Raw genomic sequence first — 14,561 nt, forward strand, 5'->3', positions numbered from 1 at the left:
AAAGCAAGACAAATCCAACCCGGCCAATTACCATCCCATCAGTCTACTCTTGATCATCAGTAAGATAATGGAAGGAGTCAGCAACAGTGCTATGAAGCGGCACTTGCTTAACAATAAACTGCTCACTGACGCCCAGTTTGGTTTCCACCAGGGCCACTCAGCTCCTGACCTCATTACAGCCTTGGTTCAAACATGGACAAAAGAGCTGAACTCCTGAGGTGAGGTGAGAGTGACTGCCCTTGATATCAAGGCAGCATTTGACCAAGTGTGGCATCAAGGAGCCCTAGCAAAACTGGAGTCAATGGGAAGCAGGAGGAAAACTCTCTGCTGGTTGGAGTCATACCTAGCACAAAGGAAGATGGTTGCGGCTGTTGGAGGTCAGTCATCTCAGCTCCTGGACATCACTGCAGAAGTTCCTCAGGGTAGTGTCCTCGGCCCAACCATCTTCAGCTGCTTCATCAATGACCTTCCTTCCATCACAAGGTTAGAAGTGGGGATTTTCGCTGATGATTGCACAATGTTCAGCACCATTCGTGACTCCTCAGATACTGAATCAGTCTATGTCCAAATGCAGCAAGACGTGGACAATATCCAGGCTTGGGCTGACAAGTGGCAAGTCACATTCGCACCACACAAGTGTCAGGCAATGACGATCTCCAATGAGAGAGAATCCAACTATCGCCCCCCTTGATGTTCAATGGCATTGCCATCGCTGAATCCCCCACCATCAACATCCTGGGGGTTACCATTAACTAAAAACTGAACTGGACTAGCCATATAAATACTGTGGCTACAAGAGCAGGTCAGAGGCTCAGAATAGTGCAACAAATAACCCACTTCCTGACTCCCCAAAGCCTGTCCACCAACTACAAGGCACAAGTCAGAAGAGTGATGGAATACTCTCCACTTGTCTGGATGAGTGCAGCTCCCACAACACTCAAGAAGCTTGAGACCATCCAGGACAAAGCAGCTTGCTTGACTGGCTCCACCTCCACAAACATTCACTCCCTCCACCACTGACACATAGTAGCAGAGTGTGTACCATCTGCAAGGTGCACTGCAGGAATTCAACAAGGCTCCTTCGACAGCACCTTCCAAACCCACAGCCACTACCACCTAGAAGGACAAGGGTAGCAGGTAGATGGGAACACCACCACCTGGAAGTTCCCACCTAAGTCACTCATGACCCTGACTTGGAAATATATCGCCGTTCTTTCACTGTCGCTGAGTCAAAATCCTGGAACTCCCTTCCTAACAGCACTGTGGGTATACCCACACCTCATGGAGTGCAGCAGTCCAAGAAGGCAGCTCACCACTACCTTCTCAAGGGCAACTAGGGATGGGCAATAAATGCTGGCCCAGCCAGTGAAGCCCACACCCCATGGATGAATTTAAAAAAAAGGCATGCAAGATTCTAGATTTTAAAAAAATAGAGACATAGAGTACAAAAGCAAGGTTACGGTGAACCTTTGTAAACATTGACTCTGCCTCAACTGGAGTATTATTATTCACTCCTGGCAGCATACTTTAGGAAGGATGTAAAGGCAGTAGAGAGGGTGCAGAAAAGATTGATAACAATGTTTTCTGGATGAAAGATTTTAGGATTTTGAGGTAGAAAACCCTTTGAAATAAAATTTCTAAGTTCTGAATTCTTCATTCCGAACACTAAAGCCCTCAATTGTGCCTGACCTTAAAAGTTTTGAATAACTAGTTTGATGAATCAAGTAGAATTTATTAAACAAGATTTTATGAATACTTAACAAAAAACAGTGAAGACAACATGGAAGTCTCTCTTCTGTCAAGTTCCTAGGATTCCTAGGGCATTGCCAGCATAGGTGATCTCTTTCTCTTTGTCTCTCTCTGAAGTGACGTTAAACTGTGTCTCAGCAGAGTCATACCACAGAGGCCATGGTTAAACTGTGCCAACAAAGATTATTTTCCAACTTTAATCCCTGGATTATTCCGGAATCCCTTATTTGAAAATAGTCCAAATTCACCTCTTCCTTTGGCTTAGGCTGTAGATCATCTGGTGTCACCCCACCCCTGTAGCTAGAATCATATTGATGAAAGACGCATGTCCATCTCTTGTTTCCTGGGCTCCCAGAGTTTACATTCCATTGTGAACAAATGACACATCTCCTTTCTATACAGAACAGTTACAAACAATGTCACATCCTCTTCAACATATTTTCACCCAAGTCTCACAAATACTAAAGCCATTAAGAACAAATGTTAATAACACTTCCTACCATAATGTCAAAACAGAAAGAAAATATTCCCTTTAATACAGATGTTTTATCCTATAGATATGGTTAATCAATTAAATCAATGCATGGGTTTTATTTAAAAATAAGTTGTCATCCACATTTCAAGCTACCTTTCAGCCATTTCTTCAAAGCTGACAAAAATACAGTTCAGACAACATAGAACTGCTGAACCTAAACCTTTGGGCAACTTAGTCATAAAGTCATTAATCCATTAAGTGTAGCTCCTCACAATGCAACAGCTGCCAATGAGCTCAACAAGCAGAAACTCAAACTGAACTATTTAAATAGTGGTTAAAAATAAAATCCATAGATGTTACTTAAGACCAAGAACAAACCCTAAAAATTAGTAGTGTTATCAAACATCCACATAAGATGAGAGACTTCAGTTAAATGGATAGATTAGTGAAGCTGGGGCTGTGGCACTTAGAGAAAAGAAGGTTGAGAGAAGTTTTGATGGAGGTGTTCAATATCATGAAGGGTCTGACTCGAGTAGATAGGGAGAAACTGTTTCCATTGGTGGAAGAGCTGACAACCAGAGGAAACTGATTTCAGGTGAATAGCAAAAGAGGCGATATGAGCAAAAGCCTCTTTATACAGAGAATGGTTAGGACCTGGAATTCACTGCCTGAGAGTGTGGTGATAGCAAATCATTCGTGGCTTTCAAAACAAATTGGATAATTAAGTGAAGAGAAGATTTACAGAGCCATGGGAAACAGGCAGAGCAGTGGGACTAGCTCAGTTGCACTTACAGGGAGCTAGCATAGACATGATAGCCGAATGGCTGTACTGTAATCATTCCATGATTCCATAGATAAGACATAACATCCCTTGTATTGCTCCCTCTGATCTGCTTAGTTGTAATGGCACAGACTTACAGGATGCAGGCTGACTGTTGGGTTCAGTGAGTAACCCATCTTTCTGTCAGTGCATGACATCTGTTTTCCCGTCACTCATTGATTTCAATGATGCTTGAGGTAGTATAAGTGATTGGCTCATTTAGCCATCTGATTCAAAGCCTTGGTATAGTAAATGTAACCACAAAATATCTAACTACTTTCCGAAAGCAATCTTTTTTTAATATTAATTGTTTTGATTCATTGTAATCAGTTGTCCCCTTCTATTCACAATGTCAACGTGCATCTATTTTTGTAACCAATGTCCTGTAATTAGACTTGCAAGCTTACTGCAATTTCTTAAGTTTCTGTCTGCATGCTTCTGGCCTCAAATGATGAGCAATAGGAATCACACAGTTCATGCTTTATTAACCATTCAAAAACTATTTAGAATCAATCTGTGGAGTTGTCTTAAATTTAAATGTGATGAGTTTTAATGAAATGATGTTAATTTGACTTATTGACTGGGTCAACTGGACCCTTCCACCTCAGTCTTGTAGTTGATAAGCCATTCTCTTGCCAGTTTAAAATATTACTATATGTCTGCCACATAATTTTGTACCTTTCATATAGTTCCATTGACATATTACAATTTGCGTTGTCTTCTTTGCTGAAAAGGGTAATCTGCTTGTGCAACAAGTTACCAGAGAAGACTATTGAAATGTGTAACATAAAATGTATAACCACAAGAGCCAGTTGATGTGAAAGGTTTGAGGAATATGGTGAGAAGGCAGGTAGGGATTGATATCACTCAAAAAAGGACAAAATTTATTGATCCACTGGATTCTCGTCTTGCTTTCATGGTCGAATTTATAAGCAGAGGGGAATTTAATTTGTCCTTTCAAGAAAGAAAATATGTTTGATATGTTCTGCCTTTACTTAATTTAATAGAAGTACCTGTATTTTAACTACATTATTTTAATTTTTAAGTATTTTTGTTGGGCTGTTTATTTCTTGCAGTCAAGATAGTACTTCTTTCAATATGAAAATTCTTGACCTAAAATATAAGGAACATATATGAATTTTGTTATTTTTGGGGGCCAAAGGTTATAATTTTTTTTCAGGTTTGAGTTCCAATGTTGAGAACCAACGTTCATTCAGTTAGTCAGTCACAAGGACACTTATCTACAAGGTAGTCTGGAGCCCTCTAGAGGAAAGAGCAAGGAACTGAATTCCATTTGGTATTTTCAGATTTGTATCCATGCTCCACCATCTGGTGACATGAAATGCTTCACCCCTTTAGTTTACTCCTGTAGGACTATCATATTTTCCACTATGTAAAGTGCTTTGTGTTTATTGTAGCTCTTATCTGTCTTTTCAACTATGTTCCTGGCAAAATCGCAGGGTACAGGCAGACTTCGATCCACGTGGCGGTCCAGTCAGGTCGGATTAATTGATGATGATGCTGTAAGAATTTGACCTTTTCTAATAAACTAGTTCAATAAAGTCAGTGTTTAAAGCTATTCCATTCCATAATTAGAAATGCTAGACTATTGGAGAAAGAGGATTAGTTTTTTTTTTCAAAATATAAAAGGCTTTATTAAATGAGCAGATTCCTATTTTTAAATGTTGTTTATCTGCTTTCAAATGTTTTGTTTGACGAAATGGGTCTTGTTCGTCCTTTTCAAAATTATAAAATCATGAAGGTTAACTGAATAATACCTGTGAAGACTCCTTGTGCGTGCTGATGATTGCACGGTGTATTCGTTTTCTTTTATTCTCAAGAATTGTGAAATAATTATTTTAAAGTGATTTTGTGCAGGTGTGAAGGTATTTTTAAAAATAATTTCTTAAGTTAAAATATTTTGTTAAAGAACTGGGGAGACGGTGGCATCGTGGTATTAGTAATCCAGACGCTCAGACTCTGGGGATGTGGGTTCAAATCCCACCATGGCAGCTGGTGGAATTTGAATTCCGTTAATAAACCTGGAACACGAAGCTAGTCTCAGTAATGATGGCCATGAAACCATCGTCGATTGTTGTAAAAACCCACCTGGTTCACTAATGTCTTTCAGGGAAGGAAATCTGCCGTCCTCAGCCAGTCTGGCTTTCATGTGACTCCAGATCCACAGCAATGTGGCTGACTCTGAAATGGCCTAGCAAACCACTCAGTTCAAGGGCAAAAAGGGATGGACCACAAAAGCTGGCCTTGCCTGCAACGCCCACATCCCATGAAAGAATAGGGAAAAAAAAAATAATGGTGATTGCAGTTATTTATTTGTAAATGGTGCAGCAACTTCATAGGGACAGGAGAAGGCTATTCAGTCAGTTGAGCCTGCTCAGCCATTCAATATGCTCATGGCTGATCGAACACTTCAATGCCTTTTACCCACACTATCCCCATAACCCTTTACGTTATTGTTAATCAGAAATCCATCAATCTCTACCTTAAACTCAATGACTGGCTTCCAAGGCCCTCTGGGGTAGAGAATTCCAAAGATTCACAACCTTCTGAATAAAGAAATTTCTCCTCATCTTGGTCCTAAGTGGCTACCCCCTTATTTTGAAATTGTGTCCCCTGGTTCTAGACTCCCCAACCATCTTACGTGGATGAAACATCTTACCTGCATCTACCCTGTCTTTTCCTTTAAGTATTTTGTAGGTTTCAGTGAGATCACCTTTCATTTTTCGAAACTCCACAATAATATCCTTTCTGACGTAAGGGGACCAAAATTGTACACACTACTCCAGGTGTGACCTAACCAAGCTTCTATACAATTGAAGCAAGACTTCACTACCCCTGTACTCAAAACCTTTTACGATAAAGGCTAACATTCTATTAGCCTTCCTAATAGCTTGCTACATCTGCATGTTAGCCTTCAGTGACTTATGGACAAGAACACCCAGGCCCCTTTGTACATCTACACTTTCTAATATCTTACCATTTAGGAAATATTCTGAACATCTGTTCCTTCTACCAAAGCGGATAACCTCACATTTTTCGACATTATGTTCCATCTGCCATGTTCTTGCCCACTCACTAAGTCTGTCCAAATCCTCCTGCGTGCTTTACATTTTCCTCACAACACACATTCCTGCCTAGCTTTGTATCATCTGCGAACTTGGAAATATTACATTTGGTTCACACATACAAATCATTGATATATATTGTGAACACCTGTGGCCCAAGTACTGATCCTTGCGGTACCCCAACACAAGAATGACCTGTTTATTCCTACTTTCTTGTTTTCTGCCTGTTAGCCAATCCTTAGTCTATGCCAGTATATTGCCTCCTATCCCATGTGCTTTTCTTTTGCTAATCAACCTCCTGTGGGGGACTTTATCAAAAGCCTTCTGAAAATCCAAGTATACTGCATCTAGCAACTTTCCTTTACCAATTTTGTTTGTAACATCCTCCAAAAACTCCAAGTTTGTCAAACATTGTTTCCCATTCGCAAATCCATGCTGATTAAGCCCAACAGACCATGGTTATCCAAGTATCCATTTATCACATCCTTTATAATGGATTCTAGCATTTTCCCTCTTACTGATGTAAGGCTAACAGGTCTGTAGTTCCCTGTTTTCTCTCTCCCTCCCTTCTTAAATAGTGGGGTGGCATTTGGTACCTTCCAATCTTCAGGAACCATTCCAGAATCTATAGAATTTTGGAAAATGATCACCAATGCATCCACTATATCTATAGCAACCTCTTTCAATACTCTGGGATGCAGAATATTAGGTCCCGGGGACTTATCAACTTTCAGTCCCATTAATTTCTCCAATACAATCTTCTTACTTATACTAATTTCCTTCAACTCCTTATTCTCCCTAGTCCCTTGAACCTCTAAATGTAGGAGATTTCCTGTATCTTCCTCAGTGAAACCAGACACAAAGTAATCATTTAGCTTCTCTGCCATTTCTCTATTTCCCATTATGAATTCTCCTGACTCTATCTGCAATGGACCCACATTTGTCTTAGCCAAATGCTTCCTCTCTACATACCTTTAGAAGCTTTTACAGTCCGTTTTTATGTTTTTTGCTAGATTGCATTCCTATTCTATTCTCCCTTTATCAGTTTCTTGGTTTTCCTTTGTTGTATTCTAAAAACTGCCCAGTCCTCAGGTTTACTACTTCTGTCAACTTTATAAGCTTTTTCTTTTAATTTTATACAATCCCTAACTTCCTTTGTCAGCCATGGTTGTCAGCCATGGTTGACTGACTTTTTTGGGGCATTTGCACCTTGAAAGAATGAACAGGTGCTGTAAGCTATGTAATAGTTCTTTGAAGACTATCCATTGCCTATGTAAACACACAACTTTTAATGCGTTTTCCCAACTTCCTCAGCCAATTTGTCCCTCATGCCTTCATAATTTCCTTTATTCAACTTTGACACCCTTGCTTCAGATTGAACTACCTCACTTTCAAATATAATGTAAAATTCTCTCATATTGTGATTACTCATCTCTCTCTAAAGCTTCTTTTACAACAAAATTATTAATTAGCCCTTTTTCGTTACACAATACTAGATCTAAAATAGCCCGTCTTCTAGTCTGCTTCTTAACATACTGCTCTAGAAAACCACCCCAACACACTTCAGAAACTCACAAAGAGAAGTGCTAAAAATTAAGTATTATAAATGTAGATTCTCATTCCTTAAGGTATTAATTCCTGTTGAGTTTTAAAAATATCAATTTTTAAATAATTTCTTCACAAACTCTCCATAAGCCTTAATTTTTTCTTTGAACAATATTTGCCAATTTCCTTTTTCAAAACTATTTTCTGGATTTTGCTTTGAATGTTGTTTCTGGGCTTAGCAACCAAACCCTTACCTACCAAACTGATGAATCCCCTGGATCTAATGGGTTGCATTCCAGTATATTAAAGGAAGTAGCTGCAGAAATAGCGGATGCGCTGGTCATAATCTTCCAAGAATCCTTAGATTCTGGAAAAGCCCCAGAAGATTGGAAAACTGCCAATGTAACACCATTATTCAAAAAGGAAGGGAGACAAAAAACAGGTAACTATAGGCCAGTTAGCTTAACATCTGTCATTGGGAAAATGTTAGAGTCTATTATAAAGGATATAATAGCGGAGCATTTAAAAATGCATAATATAATCAAGTAGAGCCAGCATGGCTTCATGAAGGGGAAATCATGCCTAACAAATTTATTAGAATTCTTTGAGGAGGTAACAAGCAGGATAGATAAAGGGGAACCAGTAGAGGTAATATATTTGGATTTCCAAAAGGCGTTTGATACTGCATATTAGGGTACTTAATAAGAGCCCATGGTAGTGGCTGTAGTATATTAGCATGGAAAGAGGATTGGCTAACATAAAGAAAACAGAGTTGGGATATGGGGGGCATTTTCAGGATGGCAACCTGTAACTAGTGGAGTGCCACAGGGATCAGTGCTGGGGCCACAGTTATTTATAATATTAATGACTTGGATGAGGGAAGTGAATGTACTATTGCCAAGTTTGTGGATGACACAAAAATAGGTGGGAAGGCAAGTGGTGAGGATGACACCAAGAGTCTACAGAGGGATATAGACAGGTTAAATGAGCGGGCAAAAACTTGGCAGATGGAATACAATGTGGGAAAATGTGAGGTTATGCACTTTGGCAGGAAGAATAGAGAAGCTGAATATTATTTACATGTGGAAAGCTGCAACACGGAGGGATTTGGGGGTCTTCGTGCATGAATCCCAAAAAGCTAACATTCAAGTTCAGCAGGTAAAAGGGAAGGCAAGTGAAATGTTCATCTTTATTTCAAAGTGAATGGAGTATACAAATCAGGAAGTCTTGCTAAAACTATACATGGCACTATTTAGACCACACCTAGAATACTGTGAACCATTTTGGCTCCCTTCTCTAAGGAAAGATAGACTGGCATTGAAGGCAGTCAAGCGAAGGTTCACTAGGTTGATCCTGGGTATGGAGGGATTTTCTTATGAGGAGATGTTGAGTAGGTTGGGTCTGTACTCATTGGAGTTTAGAAGAATGAGAGCCGACCTTATTGAAACATATAAGATTCTTACGGGGCTTGACAGGGTATTTCTCCTTGTGGGAGAGTCTCGGATCAGAGGACATAATCTCAGAGTAACGGCTCGCCCATTTAAGACAGAGATGAGGAAGAATTTCTTCTCTGAGGGTAGTGAATCTGTGGAATTCTTTACTGTAGAGGCTGATTCATTAAGTATATTGAAGGCTGAGATAGACAGACAGACTATTAATCAGCAAGGGAATCAAAGGTTATGGGGAAAAGGCAGGAAAGTTGAGTTGAAGATTATCAGATCAGCCACGATCTCATTGAATGGCGGAGCAGATTTGATGGACCAAATGGCCTACTTCTGCTCCTACGTCTTATGGTCTATGTGAACTTTCTCCTCATTGCTTTTTCTTTCATCAGTCTTAAACTCATGTCACTGAGTTATTGACTCATTGACCAGGGGAAATTGTTTTTATCTTCTTTACCATATCAAAACAATTCTTAATTTTAAGTGCAGCTGTCAAATTTTCTGTTGACCTTTTCTACTTTATAATAGGGAACAAGGAAATGGCAGAGCAATTAAACAACTACTTTAGCTCTGTCTTCATGAAGGAAGACATAAGTAACTTCCCAGAAATACTCAGGAACCAAGGGTCTAGTGAGAAGGAGGAATTGAAGGCAATTAATATTACTAAAACAATAATGCTGGAGAAATTAATGAGACTGAAAGCCGATAAATCCCCAGGTCCGATAATCTACATCCCAGTGTACTAAAGGAGGTGGCCATGGGAATAGTGGATGCATTGGTTGTCATCTTCCAAAATTCTGAAACAGTCCCAGCAGATTGGAGGGGGGCGAATGTAACCCTGCTATTTAAGAAAGGGGAGAGGGAGAAAATAAGGAAACAGTGACCGATTAGCCTAACATCAGTGGTTTGAAAAATGCTCGAGTCTATTTTAAAGGATGTAATAACAGGACATTTAGAAAATATCAACAGGATTAGACAAAGTCAACATGGATGTATGAAAGGGAAATCATGTTTGACAAGCCCTATTAGAGTTCTTTGAGGACATAACTAACAGAATAGATAAGGGATAACCAGTGGATGTGGTGTATTTGCATTTTCAGAAACTTTTTGATGAAGTCCCACATAAAGGGTTAGTGTGTAAAATTAAAGCACATGGGATTGGGGTAATTAGTTGGCGTGGATTGAGAATTGGTTAGCAGACAGGAAACAGAGAGTAGAAATGAATGGGTTTTTTTTTAGAGTGGCAGGCTAGTGGGGTACTGCAGGGGTTCGTGCTTGGGCCCCAATTATTCACAATATATATCAATGATTTAGATGAGGGAACCAAATGTAATATTTCCAAGTTTACTGACGACACAAAACTTGGTGGGAATGTGAATGATGAGTAGGGTGTTAAGCGGCTCCAAGGTGATTTAGATAGGTTGAATGAGTGGACAAATACATGGCAGATGCAGTATAACGTGGATAAGTGTGAAGTTATCCACTTTGGTAGGAAAAATGGCAGAGTGTTATTTAAATGGTGATAGATTAGGAAATGTACTTGTACACTAATCACTGAAAGCAAGCATGCAGGTGCAGCAAGCATTTAGGAAGGCAAATGGTATGTTGGCCTTCACTGCTTAAGGACTTGAGTACAAGAGCAAGGATGTCTTACTGCAGCTGTACAGGGCCTTGGTGAGATCACACTTGGATGTGTTGTATGCAGTTTTGGTCTCCTTACCTAAGAAAGGATATAGTTGCCATTGAGGGAATGCAGCAAAAGTTCACCAGACCGATTCCTGGGCTGGCAGGATCATCGTATGAGGAGAGATTGGGCCAACTGTACCTACTAGAGTTTTGAAAAATGGGAGGAGATCTCATTGAAATGTGTAAAATTCTGACGGGGCTGGACAGATTGGATGCAGGGATGATGTTTCCTCTGGCTGGGGAGTCTAGAACTAGGTGCCATAGTCTCAAGATACAGGGTGGACCATTTAGGACTGAGTTGAGGAGAACCTTCTTCACTTGGAGGGTGTTGAACCTATAGAATTCTCCACCACATAAGGGTATGGAGGGTAAGTCATATTTATGAAGGAAATAGATAGATTTCTGGACTCCAAAGGATCAAGGGATATGGGAAGAGCGCAGGAGTATGATGTTGAGATAGAGGATCAGCCATGATCATCTTGAATGGCAGAGCTGGCTCGAAGGGCTGAATGACCTACCCCTCCTTCGCGTTTGTGAAAAGTTTGTCATTTTCTCTGTCCTCATAATGAAAGCTTTATATTGCTGGAAACTGGGGAGTGGTTTAATAACTGGGAATTGTTTGGATCTGATGCCAGTATTGCTGCAGGTGACTGTATTATCATAAACGACTATAAATTTCTTTGCAGCTTGTTGAAGGAGAGGAAATTGCTATGGAGAGCCAATCCACTATTGAATCATCAAACTATGATGATGACTTTGAGGTACTGACCATTAGTCTGTAGTGTATAGGTAATAAGCATACGTTTGCAATGTACAATGATAACATTTTCAGATTTACCTTAGTGCCTGGATCATCAGGTTTTCAGACCCCATCACAATTAACAAAGTCTTGTGCTATGATGTTAATACCCGTCATTTTATTACTTTAAATAAAACAATTACATTTTAATGAGATTATTCCAGTTGAATATGTCAGCAAGGTTTAAAAAATATATTTTCCTTAGGAAGTGTGTACTTAATTTGTTATGTTGATGCAATCACCACTGGACAATTTCCATGCTCTGTTCATATTGCAGCAACTTGGCTGTGTTGTTCCCATGTAAGTGAGGGGCCCTATAATTTACAGGAGTCATCCCACAGGAATGAATTCATAAATGTTTTGTTTAACTGGTATTGTTATACAATCAACTAAAATGGTGGCAGTTTAAAACTACATGATAGAATGTTGTATTAACAAATGAATTCTAAAATGGTTGTTGTGGTTTTGTATGCCACTAAATTGTGACACAATTGGACAAAGGACCACGACAGTGTTGAAAATACTTTTTCCAGGTAATTCTGTTTTTGTTTTGAAAATACTGTAGGTAGGTGGCAGTGTAATTGAGAACACCAAGGAGTATTTACAAATGTATGTGTACTTGTGAATGCATTATTACGAATGGGGAGGACATGTGCCAGGACTTGCCCCTTCTTTCCCATTCGTTGATCGATTGTAACAGCTTTTTTTTTTGTAATTTATCAGGATGAAGGTATTCATTCAACATTTTTCCTTAACCACTTACGTGTTGATTGCAGAGAAACCTGTCTGACAGGCTTTTGTGAGTTTAAACAAAAGGGGTTAGTTTTTATTGAGTTAAAAACCCACAGAGGTAAATATATAAAGATATTTAAAAACGTAAACCCACGTCCTGACCTTTGCCAAACACATGCACGCTCTTACAAGTTCTACAGTAGGAGTTTACTCTTTTATCAGTAAATTTTAATTTAGCCAAAGGCAAATAAAATAGAGATTTCACCGTTTGGGTCCTTTGCTGGTATCCATGGCTGAGGCAGCATTTTTCCACATTGGTCTTGAAATTCCAGTGGAGTTGAGGCTGATGTAAACTGCAATTTTTGGTGACAGTCTCTTTTAAACCATAATCTGTATTTTCCAAAAATTGATGCAATTGTACCTGAGGTTCCTTTCAATTGAAGTTCTTGATCTCTGATACTTTTTGGAATCTACCACAGAGATAGGGTCTTGAACTTGAGAAAGAGGGGATAGAGATGGTGTTACTGCTCCATTGACAAATCTCTTCCAGACTCTTATTTAGCAACTTGGGTGTTGTACTAAAAGACATTTCAAAATGTTTATTCTAGTCACATGACCTCTCCCCCATAGTAATTTCAAAATATAATTTATTAGCTCATGTCCGGACAGACCTTGGTTATTTTCATGACCTAGGCGATTAGTTTCTTTAATGTCCCAGCCATTAACTCCTGAATGATCCATCCTCCATTTTGATGAGATAGGAAGAACACCTATAAAGCCATTGTTACATTTTCTGTCTCCACTTGAAGGGTAACTTTACAGAAGAGCAAATGTTGAGGGCCTGTACAGTTTCAGTAAATCTTTGTGAAGTAATTCTTGACATTAGCAATGAAATTCCATAAGAGGTGGCCTTGGCATGTCTTAATTGCAATCCATACTGGAACCTTCTGGAAACTGACCAGCTTGTAATACCAGACATTAGGTGACCTGTGGCAACCATTTTAAGTCAAAGGGCTGAATTTTACATGCCTCCAGAGGGCTCGTTTCTCATGGGGGGCGGGCACATAAAATGCCGTGCACACCCATTCCACCACCCCAAGCTCACCCCCATAGCATGGGGTTCGGTAGGCATCGAAATCAACTGCTCACTTGCAAAATTTAAATGACCATTTAAGGGTCAATTAGGCTTGTTATCAAACCTATTGGACCGAATAAAACGCTGCCCACGCCATAATATGTTTGCCGGCAGCAGGGCGGGAGTGGGAAGTCTGATTTTTAAAATAAAATGGTTAAAGGGTGGGAAGGAAGGGGGAGGGTTGCTCTTCAGGGACTGCCCTTTGCCAATTGTGGGGCAGCCCCCATTAAACTGGATTTCCCCCCCCTTTCCTTCCTACCCATTCTCCCTTTTAAACCCCACCCGTCCCTTGCGCAAAATTTCCTGGCCCAACATCCTGGACTTGTCTGTTCCGGGGAACCTGGACCTTGGGCTCCGCTCCTCATCTGCAGTTCCAGCTGCTGCCACTGACACCTTCCTGGCGCTGCCGGGACTGATGGAGTTGCTGACCTATTGGATTGGCCGGCAGTCCAGAGGGTGGGACTTTTGCCCCAGTGAGGAGCGGAAGACCCACTTGACCTTATTTAATCAGCCCTTCAGCACTTTATTGCTGCAGGGCTGCTCAGCGAGGAGTCAGTTGGCTTAATGCCATATTGTTTCCTGGTGCCTGCCCACCCCCTGTATTATTCAGCCAAGTATCTTTGCTTTTCAATATATATCTGATCAGCCGATTAAATTAAAGACTAATATTACACATGCACACGTCGCATCATCATGACAGTGTGCCTGTATAAAGAGTGAGAAATAAGAAGAAATAGTAAATGAAAAAGACTGAATAGGAATGGAAATCAGACTTGAATAAAGAAAATTAAACTTTAATGCAAATTTGTTCCAACTTTGCTTTTCTTCATGGGTAGAATTTTCCCCGTTGAGGTGGGGGGTTGAGCGTGGGCATGGACCCGATCAGCACCCCCAATCGGGTCCACAGAGCCATTTTACGTTGGCAGGCCAATTAAGGCCCGCCCAGCGTGAGGCGCGTCTGGAAGCGCTGAGCGCTCCCTGTGCGGGCGGGGAGTGGGGAGTTCCCTGAGTCGCTTGCGTGCGAAAGAGCGCAGAAATCTCCCTGAGGCACAGAACTGCCTCAGGGAGATTAGTCTAATTTCCAAAAATTTT

General features: G+C 40.3%; 1 protein-coding gene across 5 annotated transcripts in view; it reads left to right on the forward strand.

Annotated features, from left to right (window-relative positions):
- The window catches only part of dync2i1 (dynein 2 intermediate chain 1), a 143,785-nt gene that overhangs the window by 54,421 nt on the left and 74,803 nt on the right, over positions 1-14,561 (forward strand). For 2 of the 5 annotated variants that reach the window (XM_041185108.1, XM_041185112.1), the window contains 2 exons: positions 4,463-4,567; positions 11,490-11,564. The exons of 1 other annotated variant lie outside the window; for it this stretch is intronic. In XM_041185108.1, coding sequence (XP_041041042.1) covers positions 4,463-4,567; positions 11,490-11,564 — 180 coding nt within the window. The remainder of the gene's footprint in view (positions 1-4,462; positions 4,568-11,489; positions 11,565-14,561) is intronic. 2 more of the 5 variants (XM_041185109.1, XM_041185110.1) reach the window with 2 other exon arrangements.

This window comes from Carcharodon carcharias, chromosome 3 (assembly GCF_017639515.1).
Source record: "Carcharodon carcharias isolate sCarCar2 chromosome 3, sCarCar2.pri, whole genome shotgun sequence".
NCBI lineage: Eukaryota > Metazoa > Chordata > Chondrichthyes > Lamniformes > Lamnidae > Carcharodon > Carcharodon carcharias.